The sequence below is a fragment of the Boleophthalmus pectinirostris genome, unplaced genomic scaffold, assembly GCF_026225935.1.
Source record: "Boleophthalmus pectinirostris isolate CB_2022bp ecotype Guang Dong unplaced genomic scaffold, ASM2622593v1 HiC_scaffold_22, whole genome shotgun sequence".
Lineage (NCBI taxonomy): Eukaryota > Metazoa > Chordata > Actinopteri > Gobiiformes > Gobiidae > Boleophthalmus > Boleophthalmus pectinirostris.
Window position 1 is genome coordinate 37,753,889 of NW_026571190.1, and position 24,320 is coordinate 37,778,208.

General features: G+C 38.8%; 1 protein-coding gene across 2 annotated transcripts in view; it reads left to right on the forward strand.

The window, feature by feature from the left end:
• Positions 1-24,320, forward strand: part of arhgap10 (Rho GTPase activating protein 10) — a 275,079-nt gene that overhangs the window by 44,679 nt on the left and 206,080 nt on the right. For both annotated transcript variants that reach the window (XM_055158167.1, XM_055158166.1), the window contains exon 2: positions 23,875-23,970. In XM_055158167.1, coding sequence (XP_055014142.1) covers positions 23,875-23,970 — 96 coding nt within the window. The remainder of the gene's footprint in view (positions 1-23,874; positions 23,971-24,320) is intronic.

Genomic DNA, 24,320 nt, shown 5'->3' on the forward strand with positions numbered 1-24,320 from the left:
ATTTTCATTTAAGTGGTCTTAAAAAATCTTAAATATGGGGCAGTCAAACCTGGGGATACCCTGAATTAGGCCTGTAACGATAACAGATTTTGCTGGACGATTAATTGACCAAGAAATTATTGCGGTAAATGATAATATTGACATTTTAAGAACATTTTAACACAGGAACTGCAAGACAAACAAAAACAACAGGCCCAAATGAAATAGACTTGGTTTACAGCATAAACTTGTTAAAAAATGCACTTGAATAAACCACTGTTGAACCAAACACAACCAAAACAATAAATAAAGTGGATTATTAAGTCTCTGTAACAAAATTGCTCTTAAAAGTGATTTTAGTCATTGATTTACACTGGAGTATTGTGTCTCGTCTCTCTGTGGCTGCTGTTGTGAGCCTCGTAATTTTGGTCTTGAAGTGTTCGTATTAACCCACAACACATGATCCTGTTTCTTTCTGAGGGAGCCACTGTCCTGTCTGGTATCGTGTCTGTGTCTTCTGGGATTTCAGCGGATTTTGGGCTCTCTCCGGGGCTGGGTTAGTTGTTTCGGTCGGGTTTTGGGTGTATGAGCCATTTCTTCTCGTTGTTTGCGCGCTCGCTACTAGAGGTGTATCGATATCCAAGTCTCACAATACAATATCGTCACGGTATGAAACGATATTTTTTGCGATATCGTGGGAAAGCTCATGATATGTTGGGGAGGCTCACGATTAGGGATGTAACAATATCCAAATCTCTCTGAACGATATTTTTTCACGATATACATCTCACGGTACGATATATATTGTGATGTTTTGTGAAGGCGAACAAAATTAAATACACTACTTTTTCCTCTTAAAGTGCCTTGACAAGATTTAATCCAAAGAAATAAGACTTAAAAGTGCTTAGAACTGTTATTTCTTCTTGTAGTCTGCACTGAAATGGAGCAAAGGATCATGGTCTCTGTAGTTCCCTCTGTCTTTTTGTAGCTATTGCTGCACCGTAACTCTTCATTTAAGCAAAGAGACTTGTAATTCGATATATTGTGATGGTCCACGATATTGTAGCTATGTTTATAATCCGTCTATAATCTACACTGACACGTTTGTTCAAGAGTCATTATGTTAAGAGCGAGAGAGACGAGGAAAAACAAACAAGCATGCAAATAAAAATTATCGTGGCCAGAAAAGTTATCGGGCTTGTTAAAAGTTACCGTACGATTAATTGATTTGTTGATTATCGTTACAGGCCTAGTTATAATGTTGTTTCCGCATTAAAAACAGACCTGGAGTTGTGTTTTTTTGTTTCATTCACACGTTAAACTCACAAATCCTGCATGTTTAGGCTGTTGTTTTCTCTCTTTAAACTCCATACACTGTCACTTGAATCATTTGGATAATTTCAGCCCTGAAAGATGTTTGGAGATGTAGACAGACTAACTAAAACTCAACTCTGGGTATGTTTTTGAGGAGGTAACAACATTTTATCACGACTTAAACCTCACGGGAGTCAGTTTTGCGTAATATCGGACCTTTAATAGTGGAAGCCGAGGGATGACGTAACTGAAAATCTGATCGATACACCAACAGCTCATCAATAAAGTCATCAATAATGAGGCAGGGAGGCGTGTCATTTCCTGGTTTATGGTTTCACTGAACGCTACACTATCATTAGGGTTTATTTTGTTTTCCTAAACCTCAAACCAATCATAATATAAATGTGTTATTTAGTCATCAGTGATTGGATAATGTGGTTTGGAGTTCAGGCTTTGGAAAAAGACGCTTGAGTCGCTCTTGTTTATGTTCAGAAAATTATTATTGACAATCATTGCTGACAAAATAATCACTTTGCATGTCTCCTGCAGAAAGAGCCTCTGTCCTGTCTGGTATCATGTCAGTGTCTTGTAGGATTTCAGCAGATTTCAGACTCTCCTGGGGGCGGGGATAGGTGTATCAATCAGGTATGAGTGGACGTCCCGCTACTGAAGTCTGAGACGTTTCTGCTCATCATTTGCGCACTCACCTGCATTTAAAGCATACAGGTCATTAAGGCGTATCCCACTCACTAATGTTTTTTTAGCATCGTCATTTATTTTATGGCCGTATTATTTTACAGCGATAAACTTTTTTAGTGCCGACAGCGGTGCTATCTAACTTTGCAACTTCATGTTAACCGCACAGACAGCAGCGCTCTTGGCACATCTGCTGTGTTAATAAACAAATAATCAATTTATTGAATAGAAAACTGTGAGAGAAAAAAATGAAAGCAGGGATATAAATAGATTTTTAAAAAGATTTCTACCATATTATAATGTTGTCCCTCATCAAAAACGTGCCTGAAGAGGTTTTAGATGCCATCCAAGCATGTTTGAGTAATTTAGTGATCTCTCCTGGGCAGTATTCAAACCACTGACCACGGGTGTCAAACATACGGCCTGGGGGCCAGATCCGGCCCTCCAAGACCTTTAATGTGGCCCTTGGCTGATTTTCTACTAAAATATTTTAATTATATTTTCTATTAAAATATTGGTAATTTTCTGTGGTGTTTATCACAGCAGCGTCTCCAGCGTCTCTGTACGTGGCCCCTCCCACCAGAGCAGCACAAATGAAGACTTGTCTCTTTCCAAACGCTCTTAAAGGACGATCGTTTTGACTGTTGACCGTGACACCCTCATCAGAAAAATGTCAAAAGTGAGAAAAGTGGAGCCGAGTGCAGGATTTTACAAGAAAACTTGATTTATTCCTATTTGCAAGTTGATGTTAAAACATTGCGTTGAAATTACATTTTTCTTAAAGTTTCAGGTTGTTCATAATATTATCATATTTTGTAAAAGAAAGAGTTCATCAATTAAAAAAAGATTTCTGAAATAGATTTGTGTTTCTCTGCACAAATATTTGAACTTATTGTTATTTTTGGGGTGTATATGCCATGAGTTTTCTGATCCGGCGGATCAAAGTAGTTTGGATACGACCCCCGGACCAAAATGAGTTTGACACCCCTGCCAAAGACTGTAAAAAGAAGTGGACTAAGCGAGTGTGATGTCACCCATAGAGTTTGGCTCAAATGAAGCTTGTGGTGCTCACTGTTACAGGAGTGAATTTGGAGCCAGATATCATGAATAGGATTTTTTTAATGAAAAGATTTGCAAAAAACACCAGGATGACGTAGAGCGGGTTAATATGAACATGTTAAGACCAAAATGACGAGGCTCCTCACAGCAGCAGTTACAGAGAGAGGAGCAGTGATATTCCAATGTAAATCAATGAGAGCCAGAGTCAAAAGGAGCCAGAAGAGCCTCGACGTTCACTCCCTATTTCAAATGTGGCGTCTAGAGGATTAGCTATGGCCATTTATATATACAGGCTATGATTTAAACCTTTCTTACAGTTTGCTGGAGGAGTCTGTACGAGGCTCTGCCCACAAGCTCCCACGCTCCCACACGACAACTCTCCGTAAATATGCAAGAACATGATGCAAAACTGTGCACAACAACTTGACAGACCTGATGTGATGTGCAGTAGTTTCATTAGTGGGATGAGCGATGATTGTGTTATGATAGTGTCGAGTTAGTATGTTGTTCTTGGCAAATATCCAGACAATAAAAGGTAACAGTGATCTAAATATGTTGTGTATTAGCAGTTAATACCCCATAGTCCACAGGTGTCAAACATAAGGCCCGGGGGCCAGATCCGGCCCTCCAAGACCTTTAATGTGGCCCTTGGGTGGTTTTCTACTAAAATATTTTAAATGTTGAAATTGAATTTTTCTTAAAGTTTCAGGTTGTTCATAATATTATAATATAATAATAAGAAAGAGTTCATCAATTAAAAAAGATTTCTGTAATAGATTTGCGTTTCTCTGCACAAATATTTGAACTTATTGTTATTTTTGGGGTTTATATGACATGAGTTTTCTGATCCGGCCCCTTTGGGATCAAAGTAGGTTGGATACGGCCCCCGGACCAAAATGAGTTTGACATTCCCGCCATAGACACTGTTGGGCAAGTTACTTCAAAACTGTAATGTGTTATTTATTTATGACTTGTTTCTGTCATTTCGAAGTAATTTGTTGCATTACAATATTACTGTGTTTAAAATGGAATATATTACACGAATATTACAGCACTGTAACTTACTCTAAACAAAATAACTGTTGCTGAAACCAGGACTAAACCAGAGCTGAACCAGAACTGAACCAGGTCTAAACCAGGTCTAAACCAGGACTGAACCAGGACTTAACCAGAGCTGAACCAGAAGTGAACTAAACCAAGAACTAAACCAGGTTTAAACCAGGACTAAACCAGGATTACTGAACGAAGTCTAAACCAGCACCAAATCAGAGCTGAACCAGAACTGAACCAGGACTAAACTAGGACTAAACCAGAGTTGATCCTGAGCTAAACCAGGTCTAAACCAGGTCTAAACCGGGAACTAAACCGGGAGGACTAAACCGGGAGGACTAAACCGGGAGGACTAAACCGGGAGGACTTAACCAGGAGGACTGAACCAGGTCTAAACCAGAGCTGAACCAGAACTGAACCAGGACTAAACTAGGACTAAACCAGAGTTGATCCTGAGCTAAACCGGGTCTAAACCAGGTCTAAACCGGGACTAAACCGGGAGGACTAAACCGGGAGGACTAAACCGGGAGGACTAAACCGGGAGGACTAAACCGGGAGGACTAAACCAGGAGGACTGAACCAGGTCTAAACCAGAACTGAACCAGGACTAAACTAGGACTAAACCAGAGCTGAACCAGGACTAAACAAGGACTAAACCAGGACTGAACCAGGACTAAACTAGGACTAAAACAGGACTAAACAGGACTGAACAAGGACTGAACAAGGACTGAACAAGGACTGAACAAGGACTGAACCAGGACTGAAGCAGGACTAAACCAGGACTAAACCAGGACTAAAACAGGACTGAACCAGGACTGAACCAGGTCTAAACCAAGTCTAAACCCAAACTGAACTGACTAATGAACTAACTTTGTCGTTTCACTGCTGTTGTTTTTTTTTCGTTTTTCTTCATACAAATTTGCTGAAATCACCGTGATACCACACTTCAATCCAGATTAAAAAAGTATTGTGACGTGTGTTCCAATTAAATATTACAGTTTTTATTCCTGTAATGCCATAACATTTCTGTGCTACAACAAAAACCAACACATTACAGTAATTTGTTACTTTTATAAACGCAGTACCAGTTTGTGTTGTTGTTCCTCTGGTCCCGGTGTGTTGTGCGTAGTCTCTGTATAGAATAGATAAACATAATAGCATTAACTTTCACATTAGCTTCAATCTTGTTAACTGAGGAAATGGACGGTCTGTTTGTATCTCTGCAGCAGCTGTTTGGCTAAAATGTATCGAGGATATTGAATAGAACCAGGCCATCTGTGTGTGTACATTGCGTTTTAACCAAATTGCACAACTCCTCGTACGGTCGTAATGAACGCTGTTCTGAGAAATCTTTTAATATCGGTCGAAAATAGAAGCGCTACAGAATGAGGAGAATTGATTATAAGGAGCTCTTATTACGCTATTTTCTGATCTGTGTTATAATGTTTCCTCACCGCAAACACAAGCGGGAGTTGAGGCTGAGTTCTTCTCTCAAACTTGTTTTTTTTTAATTACGCAAAAATAAATAAATACAAATTATGCAATGAATAACAAACAATACTGGACAGGGGGAGAGAGACGTAATGTCAGGGGATGGTAGGGTAGCCAAAGGTCACTCATAACCAAAATTCACGTTTACAAATAAATAAAATTATAAATTAAAATTGCTCAAGAATTTCCAGGATTTTAATTGTTTTGGAATTTGAAGACAAATGGATGAGTGGATGGTTTTCTTATAGTATTGTTTCGCCTTGTCACAATCTGCGTGTATGTTGAAATTTTAAGACATATTTTGTATAATTTCTACTCTTTTTGTAATTATTTTATTGAACCAGCAATATTGGAACAAAATTGTCAATTGAATGTTGAAAAGAAAAAGAAATGGGCTACATTTGATGTCCAAATTTGCGACTTATGGATCCTTTTATTGCTGCTTTAAAACATGAGTAATGCTAATTGTTCAGAGAGACACGATAAACAGTAAAATATTCTCCTTAATGTTCAATAATGGTCCAAATCCTACTTTATTTTGTCTGTGATGTCTGTTGACTTGGGTTGCGAAGGTTTGTGACGTTTAAAATATGGATCCCCAGACAAAAAGTTTGGGAAACACTGCCTTATCGTTAGGCCTGTAACAATAGTCAATAAATCAATTAATGGTACGATAGCTTTTATTGAGCTTGATAACTTTTCTAGCTGTGATAGATTCTATTTGCATTTTCCACGCTCTCTCTTGCTTTCAAAGAGACTGAACGTTAGAAGGCTTCTATCTCTCTCTGATTTCTCTCGTTTAACAAGCTTAATGACGTTTGAACCAGCGGATGTCCTGATTGAACCTAGCGCCGCTGTCAGAACCAAAACAGTTCATCGCCGAGTTCCAAAGCAAGTCACAATGCCCAGTCAACACTGGTGAGCGGGACACGTCTCAACGGCCACATGCGGCAAATGCAGCGAGCGCAAACGACGAGAAGAAATGTCTCAAACCCCAACAGCCGACATAAACCCAAACCCGAGCAACAGAACTATTCCCGCCCCTGGGAGAACCTGAAATCCCACAACAAACCAACACAAAACCAGACAGGACAGTGACTCCCTCATAGCGAAATAAGATCCTGTGTCGCAGGTTAATACGAACACTTCAAGACCAAAATCGACAAAGCTCACAGCAGCAGCCACAGAGAGACGATACTAGAGCCCGACCGATATGGATTTTGTTTTGGCCGATATGAAACCGATATAATGGGAGTTGGAGCTGCCGATATAATCACCGATATATTTAGTGATGTAAAAATTCACTGTAAATCTTGAATTGATTAAAAAACTTAGGTTTGGCTCTAGTGGATTCTAAATTGGGTTTATTTAGGCAACATTTATTGTTATTTTGACTCTTTACATCATATTTGCATACAGTAGATTGGCCGAATGGCATTTTTGCATCACATTCTAGCTGCTAGTGATGGGTATTCCAGTTTTTTTTTTTTTTTTTTTGGAGAACCGGCTCTTTTGGCTCGGCTCACTAAAGCAGCTGGCTCTTTCGGCTCCCAAGCGACTCTTGAGATTGTTTTGTTGCAACCAGGACTAAACCAAAACTGAACCAGGACTGAGTGTCGGGACTCGGTTTCTATCTCTCTCCTGCACTCGAGCCCAAGATTAGTCCTGGTTTATTCATTTTATGCTGAACTGCAGCCAAATATGCACACGCAGATTTCTGAAAGTTTCGTTTTCAGCTGCTGCTGCTGTCAAACTACGGGTCTACATGCAGCTTGAAGAGAAAAAGTGAGAAAAAGAGAAAACACGGCTCCCAATAAGAAGCAGGCTCCCGTTGTTCGCTTCAAAGAGCCGGATCTAAGAGCCGCTTCGATCGCGACCGACCCATAACTCCTAGCTAGTAAACAATCGCTATTAGCCTTTAGCCGTAAATGCTGCGCACCGCGGTAGTTAATTATATGCATAAATGTGGATCATTCACACGTCTGTTCACAGCTCATTTACATATCAATGCTTGGTCCAGTAACAAATATACGGACCAATGTAGTCACTTTACAATAGACCAATAGAAAACAGCCTGTTTATGTGCGGGAGCTACAGCAGCTAACCGCTAACAAAACCTAAACTAGCTTCAAAGTCGATGTATTTCCAACACTCACCGCTCACACAGGCTCCTCCTCACATCACAAGTCTGCACTAATAAATGTCCTTTTAATCCAGACTCAAACCGATTGTCCGAAAAAGAAAATAATCTCAGTGTTGCGCACGGCTGCAGGTGTAAATAAACACATGCGAGTGAAGTGACGTCACTCAGGTGGTGTGTTCAGGTACAGTACGGACACAGACAAATGACTCCGTAGATAAATACTGATGCGGAGCCACATATTAGGACATTTATCTGTCTGTAAATTGGATTAAATGAGAGTCTAAGCTTTATAACGAGGTATAACATGCCCACGTGAAATGTCTCCAGGTGCCCATATTGGCCGATATATCGGTCGGGCTCTAGACGATACACTGTCGCCTCTCTACATCATGGGCACAGAAGTTGAAAGGGTGTCCGGCTGGAAATACCTGGGTCTGCACATCACTGACAGACTAACTTGGTCCACTAATGCAGAGATCATTGTTAAGAAGGCCCACCAGCGTCTGTATTTTTTGAGGAGACTCAAGGCTGCTGGACTAGGCCTCCTGCTCTCATGTCTCGATGTGGAGTGGAAAGTGTGTTGACCCAGTCCATCACAGTGTGGTACGGCCACTGCTCAGCCCAGGACAGGACAGATCTACAGCGTGTGGTCAGAGCAGCAGAGAAGATCACTGGATTGACTTTACACCCATCTGTGAAAATTTATGAGGAGCGTTGTAGAATACGGGCCTCCAGGATCATGGGGGACCCTCGCACCCCTCCCACCATCTGTTTGTTCCTCTGCCTCTGGGAGGAGACTGAGGAGCATTAAAGCTAGAACTTCTCGGCTGAAGTTCAGCTTCTTTCCTGAGGCTGTCAGACTTTTGAACAGTGCACACTGACTTCCTGCTTTGGTTGCCTCTTTCTCTATCTTGCCACGTTTACTACTTGTTCATTGGAAACTGCTAAATGTTGTTGTTTTAAATGTATTTATTTTTTAACATTGCTTATTATTATTATTATTGTTTTTTATCTCTTTCTGTATCACTGGGCCTCGGGGAGCACATTTCGTTCTGTCATGTGTTTCTCTCACATGTTTGAATGACAAAATAAAGAACCTTGAACCTTGATATTCCAATGTCAATGTCAATGACTAAAATCACTTTTAAGGGCAATTTTGTTACAGCGACTTAATAATCCATTTTATTTATTGCTTTGGCAGTGTTTGATTCAACAATGGTTTATTCAAGTGCATTTTTGTTAAGAAGTTCTTGCTGTGAGCCAGACACATTAGGCTGTTTTTACGTTAACAAGTCTGTTTTATTTAGGTCTGTTGTTTTTGGTTGTCTTGCAGTTCCTGTGGTAAATGTTCTTTAGAAAGTAAGCTTTATTGATTTTTGAAAGGGTTTATTTGCATTTTTATTCCATGGTCATTATATTAGTTGAAAGTAGTCTCAAAATGTCAATATTATCATTTGTCGCAATAAATTTTTGGTCAATTAATCATCCAGCAAAATCTGTTATCGTTACAGACGTACTTATAGTATTGTAATTTGGACAAAAAATGGGGAAGTAGGGTTTACGAATAGTGAATTTAGATTAATGGATATAACATTTTGCCATAATTATTAAGAGATGAATGATATAATAATGTTTACAATTTTGGTGTTATGTTTGACAGATTTCTTCCAAAACAAACAGAGTCTGGGCAGTTCTTCTCTCAAACTTTTTTTTTTTTATTACACAAAAAATAAATAAAAAGAAATTATGCAATGAATAACAAACAATACTGGACAGGGGGAGACAGAGTTAACGCCAGGGGAGGAGTAGAGTAGCCAAAGGTCACACATAACCAAAATTCACATTTACAAATAAAATTATAAATTAAAGTTGCTCAGGAATTTCCAATCACTTTGGAATTGAAGGACAAATGTATGGTCGTCTTATTATTATATTATTTTGGATATGAAAATGGGGATGTAGGGTTTACCGATAGTGAATTTACAATTATGGACATGAAATTTTGCCAAAATAATAAAAAAAATTGATGATATAATAATGTTTGACATGTTAAATATTTTGTGTGATGCATTATAAAAAAACAAACAGCATGTCTTTAAAAGAAAAGGTAAAGTGGGACATCAAGTTGCATTTATATGTTTGTGTTTTTCTTGGAAGAAATTTGTCAGAGTCTGAGCAACTGAAAACACTCTGTTCCACCGTGTGATGTCATGTGGTAATACAGGAAGTGCTCCACTGTGTTTTTAAGCTCCATACACCTTCACTGGAATCATTTGGATCATTTGAAAACCGAGCAAAATGTAAAAGAAGCTGTTAAACTTGAAAACTTCCGCTTCATGACATCACAAAGTGGAGCAGAGCATTTTGAGCTTTGGAGATGCAGACAGATTAATGATACAGGATTACTCAATGAAAAACGTAACTCCAGGTATGTTTTTGATGAGGTAACCGCATTCTAACACGGCTTAAACCTCACAAGAGTGGATTCTGTGTCATTTAGGACCTTTAAGCCTCACATTATCAAAGACATTTCTTTCTTTAACCGCAGTGAGTGTGTTTGACTCTGTACAAGTGATCACTTGTCTAAACAGGTTTTTATCTATAGGTTTGTCACACTCGCCTTAAAACATCAACAAGATAGTGCACGAGGGTAATAACTTCACAAAAGGAGCCTCTCTGTGTGTGTAGTGAATGGTTGTGGGACAATAGCATAAGCTTTGTAAAGGTGCACCAAGCAACTTTTCTAGTGCAGGATTTGCTACCTGCTTGTCTCTATGGAGATGTTATCGCTTTCTCTGGAATGTTCCATGGTATGACATTAAACATATGAAAGGGAAAACACACACCAGAGTTCCTGCAGAGGTGCAAATGCAAAGAACAGCAATCCCAAAGTGAAAAAATGCATAGCTCAAATTATGTTTCGTCACAAAACTTTCATCAGATCATTTTTCTTTGGATCACAGTGAAAAAAAGCTTTTGGACATCGGCCACCTGAGTTTGCTATGCATTTTTTAAACTTTTGGATGACATTCCACATATCCATCTAGCATTTACTCATTAAGAGTGCTGCTGTTGCTCAAACATACAGTAATTCCTTCTGTGAATTGTAGCGTAGAGCTGTAACCTGCTTGACTTTCTTATGATACAGGTTTAATCTATACTGTGGAACATTCTAGACCAGAGGTTTCCAACATTTTTCCTCCAATGAGCTACTTTTACAAAATGAAAATGCCAGAGAGCGACTAGTTTTAGCTGTCAGTAAATGTAAGAGCCACGACGAACCTTAAAAGAAGTACAGTTCGATGGCTAGAAAACCTAAACCATTATCCATTTATTACAAAAGTACAAAGTTAGACATAAAATCGTACATGTACAATGGTGAAAAACATTTAATTAATCAAATTTTCTTATTCAGCACATTTTGTGTAATTCAGAAATCTCTTGAAGAGGAAGAAGGTGGAGAGCTACAGGTTGGAGACCCCTGTTTTAGACAAAGCAATAACATTTTCATGGAGACAAACAGGTGGCGGACCCTCCACTATAAATGTTCCGCAGTGCATCTTTACCATTAGCAGCTCGCGTGAGTAAAGTGTTGAGAAAGTAAATGTTGGCCCAGCGAGCAGGTGTATGTTTAGTGACGTCACCTGTATAAGTTGAGTTGTAGTGATTCTTTATCTGACATGGATATGGTATATTTGCATTTGTGTTCTATCTCCAGTCACCTTTTATGGACATTTGGCCTGAATCCTACAATGTCCTTAAAGTTAAACATTCCTTAAAGTTACATTAAAGGAACAGTATGTGGTCTCCGCTCTTTAAAGACCCATATTACGATATTTTTGGATTTATGTTATAATGTTTGTTGATCGAAAACAGACCTGGAGTTGTGTTTTGTTTCATTTCAGACATGTTTAACTCACAAATCCTGCATATTTAGGTTGAGTTCTTCTCTTAAACTTGAAACACTTATATCATGTGGTAATACAGGAAGTGCTCCACCGTGTTTTTAAACTCGATACGCCTTCACTAGAATCATTTGGAAGATTTCAGACCTCGAATTGCCGATTTCTACTGAATTAAAGGTCAAATGTAGCTGTTAACTTGCAAACTACCGCCACAAAGAGCAGAGCGTTTTGAACTTTGGAGACCAATACTAAACTAAAGGATTACTCAGACACGTGTGAATGAAACAAAACACAACTCGGAGTATGTTTTTGATGATGTAACGGCATTATAACATGTCTTAAAGCTCACAAGAGTCAGGTTTGTGTAATATCTCCGGACAGAGGACAGCTGTGGTTGATTTGACTAGACGTTTTCTCCGGGGACACAGTTCGGTCATGTTTATGTAATTTAAATCAAAGTCTTGCATTCGGTTCCTTTAAAGGGAAGTGGTATGTTCAACACCGCTCATTTAGTTTCTCCAGAAATAATGACATAATAGACTTGACTCTGGCTTTTGGTGGTTTTCAGATTCCAGAAAACCAGATGTGTTGAACCTGGGATTTTCTATTATTGTCTAAACCCAAGAACTCACTGTATTGCAACGTAATTTAACATTTTAACAATATACGTTTTAACTGCCCCTAATCTGTATTAATTTATAAAAACTCTTTAAAATTCTGTCATCAGAATGTTCAAAATTTGAGGCAAAGTGAAGCTGACCCAATATATTTTCAACGATTTACTGACAAGCAGACGTAAATGCTGATGATTTTACGACATTATAACAAAAAATAAACAACAATTTTGAATTTCTAAAGTCCGTATAGTTATTAATTTGCTTCTCTGTTAAAAAGGATGGAAAAAATACAGTATTCTAACCTGAAATTGGTATCTGAGCTTCACAAAAAGTGTAATTTTTTAATGAAATGTGTGATATATTTGTAAATTAAGTGATAAACTATCGTGGATTTGACATTTTTGTGAGGATTTGTCAAGTAAAACCTCAAAATCTGAGCCTTTCCTTTGTCAAAAATGATTAGTTTTTATCATAATTTCTTTTTAAATGAACAAATTACGTAAAGCGCTACTGGAAATGTTTTTAAAGTGAGCTCTGATATCACTCATGTGTGTCTGAGTGGTTTTCTTTTTCCAAATTTTACTGCGATTTTTCATAATTTGTGAGATCCTGAAATTAATCCCAGTTTTCCCATTGAAATCCTATTATGTTCCACTTCTCTTTTGCCTCCAGCCGCCTCCATTCCGATATTTAGTAAATGGTTGTGTATTTTCTTTTTTTATTTGACATAGAGGCAGATTTCCTAAAGGTTTTGTAGTTTAGTTTCATTAGGACTTTATAACACAATATATAAAAAAACATTCTCCATATTAGTGTGTGTTTCTGCTGCATCCATTTTTAATCACTACTCCTCTTAAAATTTTTCCTGAGTTGACCTTTGTGGACTTTAGTCTTAAGACGTTTCACATCATAATACAGTATTTTCTGTTACATTTTTCTGTTATAATGTTGTTTCTTCATCGCAAACAGACCTTGAGTTGTGTTTGGTTTCATTCGCACATGTTTCAGGCACAAACTCTGCATATTTAGGCTGAGTTCTTCTCTCAGACAGAAAACACTAATGTTATGTGTTTTTAAACTCCATACACCTTCACTAGAATCATTTGGATGATTTCACCCCTGGAATTTCCAATCACTACTGAACAAAAGGAGCATTTTGAGCTTTGGAGATGTAGAACAAAGATGTCAAAGTCAAATTCACAGAGGGCCAAAATTAAAAACTTAGCCAGGCTGGTGCCACCTAGTGCCTCCACTCAATTTCATTTCTCTCCAGTGACTAGGTCAGGAATCAGAATACAATAGACGGTTCACAAAAACCTCCGAAGAGACATACATTCTGTGTTGGCAACTATTCCCGGGATCAAAGGATTTAAAGCCGGTGAAGTGAATTTTATCAAGGGGAAAGGCGTTATTGTCCTTCTTCCTAAAGGATTTGGGAAAAGCTTAATATTCCAGTACATACGTCACGAGGAAATAGCAGCGACTGGTTAAATTTAAAAAAAGTGCCCACCTACTGTCGAGCGAATGAATCCTAATGCTGTGAGGTCAGACGGTTTCCATGAAGTGAAGTGAGTAAAAACTTGGACTGTTTTAAAGCTACAATGTTTATTTTATGTTTTGAATTACTTGTTCTTATGAAAACTGCATTATAGTTTGTGTAAATAAGAATGAGAAATGTGGAAATGCTTAACTATGGACATTGGACACTTAGACGTGACTTATTATGGACAGTTTGTAAATTACTTTGTTTTTCCTAATTGTCATGTAAATCCACATTGTGAAAAGACAATAAAATACAAAAAAAAAATTAAAAAAAGGGACTAAGTCGTGGGCAAAACTAAATATTTATTGAAAAATTTAAATAATATCTGCATGTTTTCTCTTCTTTCGAGATATGTAATGTTAAACCTTTTCTTATTAAAATAAATGTTTAATAATAGTTTTGCTTAAGCATTGAATCCAGAACAAGCAGAATATAAAATAATAACAACATTTTAAATAAATAATGTCTCTATAGTCTATCTGTAGCTGGCGGGCAGCTTTAATACATAATTGATATGATCTCGTGGGCCAAATATAATTACGTCATGGGTTAAATTTGGCCTGAGTTTGACATGTCTGATGTAGAAAGACTGACAATAAAGGATTACTCAAACATGTGAATGCAACAAAACACAGCTCCTGGTCTGTTTTTGAGGAGGTAACAACATTATAACATCGTTTAAAGCTCACAAGACTCAATTATTTGGCGTAATATAAGACCTTTAAGTCATTTTTTTGCAGCTGGACTCTCTAATAAAACCTTTCCCCAGGCAAATATAAGCACTGCCAAACCAGAGGAAACACTGGTACACGCTGAACAATAAATATTTAGGTTAGATCTTTTTTTCTTTTCTTCTTACTGTCTGCACTATTAAGCCTTGTCAGTTTAATTTAGCATCTCAAATCTTTGACAAAACAACATATGACATCACCTGTGAGACAAAAGTAGTGTTTCCTTTAAGTGCTATGTATAGTGTTCAAAACTTTGAAACCTGCTCTGCACAGCTCAGACCCATTGTGCGCGCTCCATCTATCGGCTTCCTGTGGTTTATGGTCTGCACGAGTGAGTGGAGAGGCGTCGCACGCAGGTGTTCTGTGGTGCTACCGGATACAGCAAGTGCCGTGTCAGAGAAGGCGAGTTAGAATATAGTCCTTTGTGCAAGATTTAAGAAGAACTAGACCAGCGTTGTGCATTATTTCTCAATTTGCTGTCGTAAGAAATGAGAAAATAATATTACTTTTTCATTATAGTCAAATAATCGTGACTGGTTTATGCAACGCTGGGTAATAATTTTTTCCATGGGGCCACATGAGAAACAGAAAATATTGTGGAGGCCAAAATGCTTAACTCAGTTTTGTTATTAATTTGTATATTATTTGTATATTAATTGTATTTCTTTATAAAAAGCAGTAAATAGTAGGGGTGTAACGATATCCAAGTCTCATGACACGATATCGTCACTAGGGGTGTGCAAAAATATTGAAATGTCAATATATCGTATCGTTTAATTTGATGATACAGCACCCCACGATATCGATACTATATAGATATATCGCCAAGTAATTTTTGGTATATTTTACTAATTTATCTTGTGCAAGAGCTACAAAAGTGTTGACATTTACACTGTTTTGATCAGTAAAATTTGTTTTTTTCATAGTAACTTAGGAGACTTTTAGTCTTTTTAGTCAAATGATCCCACTCAGAGTGGCTAGCACTCAGCCTCACAGCAAGAAGGTTCCGGGTTCGATCCCCGGGTCGCCTGGGCCTTTCTGTGTGGAGTTTGCATGTTTCTCCCCGTGTCTGGATGGGTTTCCTCCGGGCGCTCCGGTTTCCCCCATCAACCCAAAACATGCTCCAGGTCTCCAGAACAGTTGACAGTCAAGGTCAGTTAAATACAATCAGTCAATGAACCTGTCCAGGCAGGTGGAAATTAACACTGATGCTACAACCTGATGTACAATGCATCTCTCCTGTTAATGTAAATGCAAAAATTGTGCGCTGTCCCTGTCTCAAATAAATAAATAAATAAAAATACAATCAATCAATGAACCTGCCCAGAGATTACAGCTGGAAATTTACACTGGTGCTTGTGGCTCGACACTTCACCCACATTGCCTAGTATGAAAGTGGTGTGTGTGTGTGAGTGATGGTGGTGGTCGGAGGGACCGATGGTGCCGATTAGCATGTCTGCCACACTTCTGTCAGTCTGCCCCGGGGCAGCTGTGGCTACAACAGTAGCTTACCATCAACAGGTATAGAGTGAATGAATAATGCTGAATAATGCTCTGTAAAGCGTCTTTGTGAAAAGCACTATATAAATAAATAAAGACTTAAAAGGGTCGTGTGTGCCCACGTCTGGGTTAATATAAAGTCATTATTTGGATACAGACTCCAAAACCCGTGCAACTTTTTATTACAAAGACAACACCTCTATTTAAAAATGTAAAAAATGCTATAATAATAATACATTTACAAATACACTTTATTTGTAAATATTCTCTATCTAGAATCTGTTGTGCAGGTTTGAACAGTTTTTGATCCATTGTTTGTTTCGCAGTTTTGTTTGGAAAGACAATCCAACTCTGAACAGAAATGGAAAATCAGACATCCTCTCCCTTTTATTTACAACTCCATCTTCAGACCTAAATCAAAACAGAGTAAAAAAAACAATAGTTCTAGCCTGTACGCTCAGAGGTGTGAACGCTCCCATCAGGGGTCTGAACGGTTATGCTGATACGAGTCTGGCACAGTTCACACTTAGTTCAGTTCAGTCGACCGAGCGACAAACGGAAACTAAACAAGTAGGTTTGCTGGTGTCAGTGCAGTTTGATGAGTTGATTTTTTTATTTGTACCAACATGACTATGCAACGCTGCAGAATCCTACGTGTATCACAGATAAGGAAAAAAAAGAAAAAGTACAGAGCAGTGGGCGTGTGCCAGTAGGGGTAAAAATAGGCACTGAGCAGGACAGGACACGATATTTACCCACTACAGGAACAATCACCCCTCTGCCCTCACCCCTCAGTCTTCTGCCCTCACCCCTCTGTCTTCTGCCCTCACCCATCTAACCTCAGTTTTTTGTCCTCAGTCTTTTGCCCCCACATCTCTGCTCTTTGTCTTTTACCCTTAGTCATCTGCCCTCAGTCTACTGCCCTCGCCACTCTGCCCTCAGTCTTTTGCCCTCAGTCTTTTACCTGCTGTCTTTTGCCCTTACCCCTCTGCCCTCAGTCTTTTGCCCTCAGTCTTCTGCCCTCACCCCTTTTTTCTGCCCTCAGTCTTAAGCCCTCAGCTTTTTGCCCTCACTCTTTTGCCCTCACTCTTTTGCCCTCACCCCTCTAACCTCAGTCTTTTAACCTCAGTCTTTTGCCCTTAATCTTTTACCCTCAGTCTTCTGCCCTCAGTCTTCTGCCCTCAGTCTTTAGCCCTCTGTCTTTAGCCCTCTGTCTTCTGCCCCCAGTCTTCTGCCCTCTGTCTTCTGCCCTCTGTCTTTTGCCCTCTGTCTTTTGCCCCCAGTCTTTTGCCCCCAGTCTTTTGCCCCCAGTCTTTTACCCTCAGTCTTTTACCCTCAGTCTTTTACCCTCAGCTTTTTGCCCTCAGTCTTTTGCCCTCAGTCTTTTGCCCTCAGTCTTTTGCCCTCAGTCTTTTGCCCTCAGTCTTTTACCCTCAGCTTTTTGCCCTCAGTCTTCTGCCCTCAGTCTTCTGCCCTCTGTCTTCTGCCCTCTGTCTTCTGCCCTCAGTCTTCTGCCCTCAGTCTTCTGCCCTCAGTCTTCTGCCCTCAGTCTTTTGCCCTCAGTCTTTTACCCTCAGTCTTTTGCTCTCACCCCTTTGCCCTCAGTCTTCTGCCCTCAGTCTTTTACCCTCAGTCTTTTACCCTCAGTCTTCTGCCCTCACCCCTTTGCCCTTATCTCTCTGTCTTCTGCCCTCACCCTTCTGCCCTCACCTTTTTGCCCTCACCCCTCTACCCCCTGTCTTCTGCCCTCACCCATTTTTCCTCTGTCTTCTTCCTTCATCCCGTTGCCCTCAGTCTTTTACCCTCAGTCTCAGTGCCCTCGCCACTCTGTCCTCACCTTTCCGTCCTCACCCCTCCGTCTTCTGCCCTCACCCCTCCCTCTCTCTCTGCCCTCACCCCTCTGCCCTCACCCCTCTGCCCTCACCCCTCTTACTGTACTCTCCTGGTGTGTCGTAATGCATCTGTTGTGTTTTTGTGGTTGTCTGTTTGTGTATAAATCAAACGAGCTCTGTGTTTGTGAAAAAGAATTTCCCCACAGGGACAATAAATTCTTAAGTCCAAAATGGCGTCTTGAAAATAAATGATTAAACATTGCTCAAACACGCATGAATCACTCCAAATACTAAACTTTGTGTGAGTAAATGTTAAAAAACGCAGCTCAAAACTCGGTTAAAAGCTCTGAGAAGTCCATTTTGCAGAGTAGTTCCAGTTCGTAAGTCTTGCAAAGTGCTGTTATTGGTTTTGTTGATACTTTGCAGCTGATTTCATCAACGTTCCCTGGTTGTATGAAGCTAACTGAAAGCACTGCTCTGTCTGAAGCTCTTTTACTCAAGTTAGACTTTAATCTGAGCTTTATTTTAACACAATCTGACCAGAAAGACCTGACTTGGTTGGAACTACAACAGGTGAACTGTAGTGTCATAGTACTCTAGACTGATCTTGGTCTTGAAACTGACCTCGAGACCGTTTTTTTTTACGGTCTTGGTCTTGTCTCGGACTCTAGCACATTTGGACTCGGTCTTGTCTTGGTCTTGAAGGTTCTTGGAATCTGTCTTGTCACGGACTCGAGGTCTGACACTCGACAAGTGCGATCATATTTCGTTACGGCCACTGCTGTCATCTTGATGGGCTATGGTCTTGGTCTTGTCTCGGTCTTTAAAAGTCTCAGTCTTGTCTTGGTCTGGACTTTCAAAGGTCCTGGTCTTGTCTCGGACTCTAGCACACTTGGACTCGGTCTTGTCTTGGTCTTGAAGGTTCTTGGAATCTGTCTTGTCACGGACTCGAGGTCTGACACTTGACAGGTGCGATTATATTTCGTTATGGCCACTGCTGACGTCTCAATGGACCATGGTCTTGGTCTTGTCTTGGTCTCGACCTTTTAAAAGTCTCAGTTTTGTCTTGATCTCGACTTTTGCAAGTCTTGGTTTTGTCTCGGTCTTGACCCTCAGAGGTCTCAGTCTTGTCGTGGTCTCAACTTTTAAAAGTCTTGGCCTTGTCTTGGTCTTAACCTTTAAAACTCTCTGTCTTGTCTTGGTCTCGAACCTCAGAGGTCTTGGTCTTGTCTCTGTCTTTAAAAATCTTGGCCTTGTCTCAGTCGTGACCTTTAAAAGTCTTAATCTTTAAAAGTGGTCTCAACTTTTAAAAGTCTTGGTCTAGTCTTGGTCTCGATCTTTAAAAGTCTCGGTCTTGCCTTGGCCTCGAGCTTTAAAAGTCTTGGTCTTGTCTCGGTCTTGACTTTTTAAAAGTCTTGATCATGTCTCGATCTCTACCCTCAGAGGTCTTGGTTTTGTCTCGGCCTCGATCCTCAGAGGTCCCAGCCATGTCTCGATCTCGACCTTTTAAAAGTCTCGGTTTTTGTCTCGGTCTCGACTTTTAAAAGTCTCATTTCTTGTCTCAATCTCGATTTGTTGAGAATTAAACTCCAAAACAGGAGCATGAAAGCTTGTAATGATCACGGCTTCTGAAAATGTGATGTTTAAATCTATTTTGTGTATTTTTTCATGAGTTTTAGACCTTTTTTGTCTCTTTTTTTGTCTGTATTTGCTAATGTGAAACGGTAAAGGCTCCATGCATGTGTCTCGTAATGTAATATGGTAATAATAATATATAATTTCATAACTGTTATAGTGAAAGCAACTTAACTCCTCAGTGAAGCGCTCACAGTCCCAGCCAGTCTTAAAATACCCATTCACATTCTCTTGTGTCTCCCAGGGGGACTGCGTAGGTCAAAGATCTCACCCCCAAGGCTTTTCTCAACTATTTGGAAATAATGTAGAATGTGTTTTGTTTTCGTGGTGTAGTTCTGTCCCACGGGGGGTAAATTATGCCATGCAGCGAGTCTGTAATAACATTTTATTTACTCAGAATCCAGCCAAATGTTCATATGTAGGCTAATGTCTCTCTCTCTCGTTTAAAATTTATGATGATTATTTATGTTTTGTTTTGTTTTTATTGTAATTTTAATGTTTTTCTTATTCTGTAAATCGCTTTGAATTACTTTGTGAAGGAATTGTGCCTTAGAAATAAGTCTAACTAGTGGGGCATAGTCAGTCTTTGTAACATTTTGCAGCTATTTCCACAGAGAGAGACAATTTTAAATGACATTTTACATACTACCATTTATTTATTTACATGCAGATTCTCGCTGAAGGCCTCAAAACTGAACAAGTTATGCAACGAAGTAAATAAAAGTGTGAAATAACTCATAAAACATATTTCAGATTCTTAAAATTGGCCACCCTTTGCCTTGATCACTACTTTTAATCACTTTGTACCAGAGGTGGGACCAAGACTTTGTTTTACGAGTCTCAAGTCGAGTCTCAAGTCTTTGACCTCAAGTCCGAGTCAAGTCCCAAGTCGAGTCTCGAGTCACTGGCCCATAAGTCCAAGTCAAGTCCAAGTCGTCTGCTTTGAAGTAATTTCAAGTCTTTAAACCGAAATACTAAATATAGCTTAGGTTTTTACTATTTATATGACTTTTAAGATAAATTGTACTTAAAAAAAATCATAGTATATTTATATATGAATATTTATCGAGTATATAAGAGTTGTAGAAATTAATTTACTTGACAAGATCTTAGAGTGAATCATTACGGTCAGAATAGAAAGAATTAAAAGTGATTCTCAAGTCTTCTCAAGTTCGAGTCAAGTCCCAAGTCTTAAGTCCATTTTATCAAGTCAAGTCTCAAGTCTGACTCGAGTCCAAGTCACGACCTGCAAGTCCCCGCCTCTGCTTTGTACACTGCGTTCTGTATTGGCTCGAAAAAGGTGCTTGTTACCGCGTGGTTATGACGTGTTGGTAAGATGAATGTGATGTGTGGCCGTTCACACTGAAGTCGCATGTCAAAAGATCAGATATGTATCGGTTTTAGGACCACGTATCCAAGTGTCCTGGGTCACATTTGAAAAAAATCCGATCTGTGTCGTTCAGACTGTCATTAAAAGATCAGATACAGGTCACATAGGGGCCAAAAAATCAGATTTGGGTCACTTCAGGCTGCAGTCTGAATGTAGCCTTAGACTTAGAATTAGACAAACTTTATTGATCCACAACGGAAATTATTTGTACACAGTTGCTCACACATCAGTCACAAGTTTTTCACTCTGATTTTCAAAAAAATAAAACTCCTAAACAGGACCATGAACGCTCGTATTGTATCACAGGCTTCAAAATGTGCTGTTTAAACCCATTTTTTGCATTTTTTTCTTGAGTTTTCAAACCATCTTCAATCTTTTTTTTTTTTTTTGACAGTGTTTGCTCATGTGTGTATTACGTCACCGCGGCAACTCCTAAACACCCCACCACAGAGATACGTAGAACCCCTCCAGCGTGATGTCACCGCAGAGTATCAGTCGTTTATATCACACATAGAACAGTTCTGTGATTTATGCTCGTGTTTGTTTAGTTTCGCGTGTCTCGTCGTCTTTGTTTGTTCAGTTACAGGATGCAGCGGGCTCTACACAGGATGTTTAAAATGTGGTTACCCGTCTGATGCCATGTGACTTTTTATTTAATTATAGTTTTGTCACATGTTTTAGATTACCTCACTGTCCTTTGTGACACATTTTAACATTCAGAAGTGGAAAAAGCACTGAAAATTTGTAATTACGTAAAAGTATCTTAATTCCCGCTCAAGTAAAAGTCAAACTAACCATCTAAAAATACTGTCTACTCGAGTAAAGGTAAATGAATTGATGCAGAAAAGGATGAGTCATGAATCTAATCCAGCACAAGTTGTTTTAATTGACTTTTAGGTGATACAGTGCAAACTAGAAAAGCACTCAGAGAGCGCAGACCTCCGCCAAGGACTACCCCCATTTTTTATATAAATTGCGATAAAATCAGTCTTCTGGATCAGATCCGGATCAGCCTTTGGAATATGAAAGAGGATCCCATTGTCCATCCCTGAGTCAAATTTCATGGGGTTTGGTCAATAATTAACCGAGATATTGAGAAACTAAATTTTTGGCCCCATTTACCGCAATGTTAACTAAAATTTCAAAGTGATCCAGAATCCAGGATTTCTTCCGGATCACCCCCAAAATGAAATCAGTTCTTCCTTTTCACATTTCCAACAAATCCTGAAAATTTCATCAAAATCGGTCCATAACTTTTTGAGTTATGTTACAGACAGACAGACAGACTCACTCAGACAGACTCACTCACTCACTCACTCCGCGGAGGTAATTATGTACATTTTAAAGACAACTGAGCTCACTAATACGTACAATTTAAACACTTGCATTATTATGTTGTTCCACATTTTGCGTTCCTTCTCCAGAATTATTCAGTGCACAGTCTTCTTGAATATCGCCCGTGACGACCTCGATCTGTGGCTCTGCACCAGCATCATCCAAGTTGATCTAAGATAAAGTGACAGGTTTTGTGCAACGTTTTCTTGTGAAAATGCTGCACGTGAAAGCCCACAAGCCCACGCAATTTCCTTTCATTTCCGGTGTGAGATAGTATTTTGACCAACATTGAGTCAGCATACTGCTATAGTAAAGTGACCCCCCCCATAGGATTTTGACTCCCTTTACTTTTTTCTTTAGTAGTTACTTATCTGATCATTATTTCCTCATGTAACTGACTTTTATTATATACTGCTACATATTCACTTTCTTTTAAGGTATTTTAAGGAATATTTTGATGCATAATGACTTGGTATTTTGTGTAAATGTAACGTATTGTTAAAATTGCATATACATATATACAATCTTGTCACTTTTTATATTGTATTTGACATTGTTATGGTTTTTAGTTTCAGATAATCCTTAATCATAATGTCAATTTAGGCAATGGTTTGTAAGGATAATGACCTTGAATTTAGTCATGTTGTGTTATTACATCTTCTCATATCCCCTATTTAACTACTCAGATTATCAGCCCCGTCTATTTTAACAAGATTCCAAATCATTATACATCACTTTGATCACCTAACTAATTAATAACTACTTATCTCATTTTCAGTAAAATATGTGTTTAAACATTTAAGTAATTTTTAACATTCAAAAGTTATAATCGACATAAAAAATGCATCTGAGTTCTTCAGAAAACATTTGTAATATGTCAGTATGTTTTCATTTGCAGATATAGTATTAATATTCAAAGTTTTTCTATCAAATTCAAGTTCTTTATTAATAAAATATAGATTTTCATGGGGGGGGTCAATATTCCATAATAGGATTCTGCCCCCGGAGTCAAAATACTATATGGTAGTCCTATACCACACCGGCATTTTTTTTTTTTTCTCACATTTAATTTTTCTTTTCTCTCAGTCTGATTTTACTCAGTAACGAAGGTGGGTTCCAATGTAATGAAGTAAAATACTTGGGTCAAAATATACTCGAGTGAAAGTAAAATTACCTATTTCAAAAGCTACTTAAAAAATTACAAATTACTCAATTACAGTAACATGAGTAAATGTATTTGTTACTTGACCACATTCTAATCTAAACATTCTTAAAGATCCATTGTGTAACTTTTGGGTTGGAGGTCCATCACCTGTTTGTTTCTCTGGATTTGTCATTGCTCTGCCTGGAATGATCCACAATTTGACCTTACATTTATTCAATTACAGGTGGTTTTATTGCTCAAAAATACAGAAAAACAGGCATTCTGACTGTGAGCGGGGTCGCCTCTCCACAGACCTGACCCGTAACTTGGTCTGGTTTGGTCTCCATGAAGATAAAAACGTTTAAAACCATCCTGTGAAACGTTCCAGACAAAGCAAAAAACAACATATCTATGAAGAAAAGCGTTTCACGGACCCTACACCAGAAAAGATATAATCTACAATCTAAACATTTCGGGTGTTTTTAAATGTTTCTCTGTCTTGTTTTGCAGAGCTGGGCATGGCGCAGAGAAAGTTCGCTCAGTGCCTGGGAGAGTTTCAGTTTGAGTACATTGGCGATGCAAAGACAGACGATGAAGACTGCATTGGTAAGTTTGGGTTTCCCCTCCTCAACTGTTTATAGAAATAGACATAACTAACCTGTAGGCTGGTACGAGATCTCAAACCACAAATCTACGCAAGACAAAATTGCGACAAAATTGTGCACATATGAGGAAAATTATGTTGTCTCGTTACACGTCCCAAAAGCAGTACAAGAATGGAAACAAAATCCAAATAAGTAAAAATTGTAAGGCCAGAATTGGAAACTGAATTGTGGAATTAGGAAGAATCCGTGTGTCATTCGTTCGTTCGTTTTTCAGAATAAAACCAAAAACAAGAAAATGAAAAAACAACAGTTTTCTTCATTATCATCAAAAACTGATAATGATTTATTTTT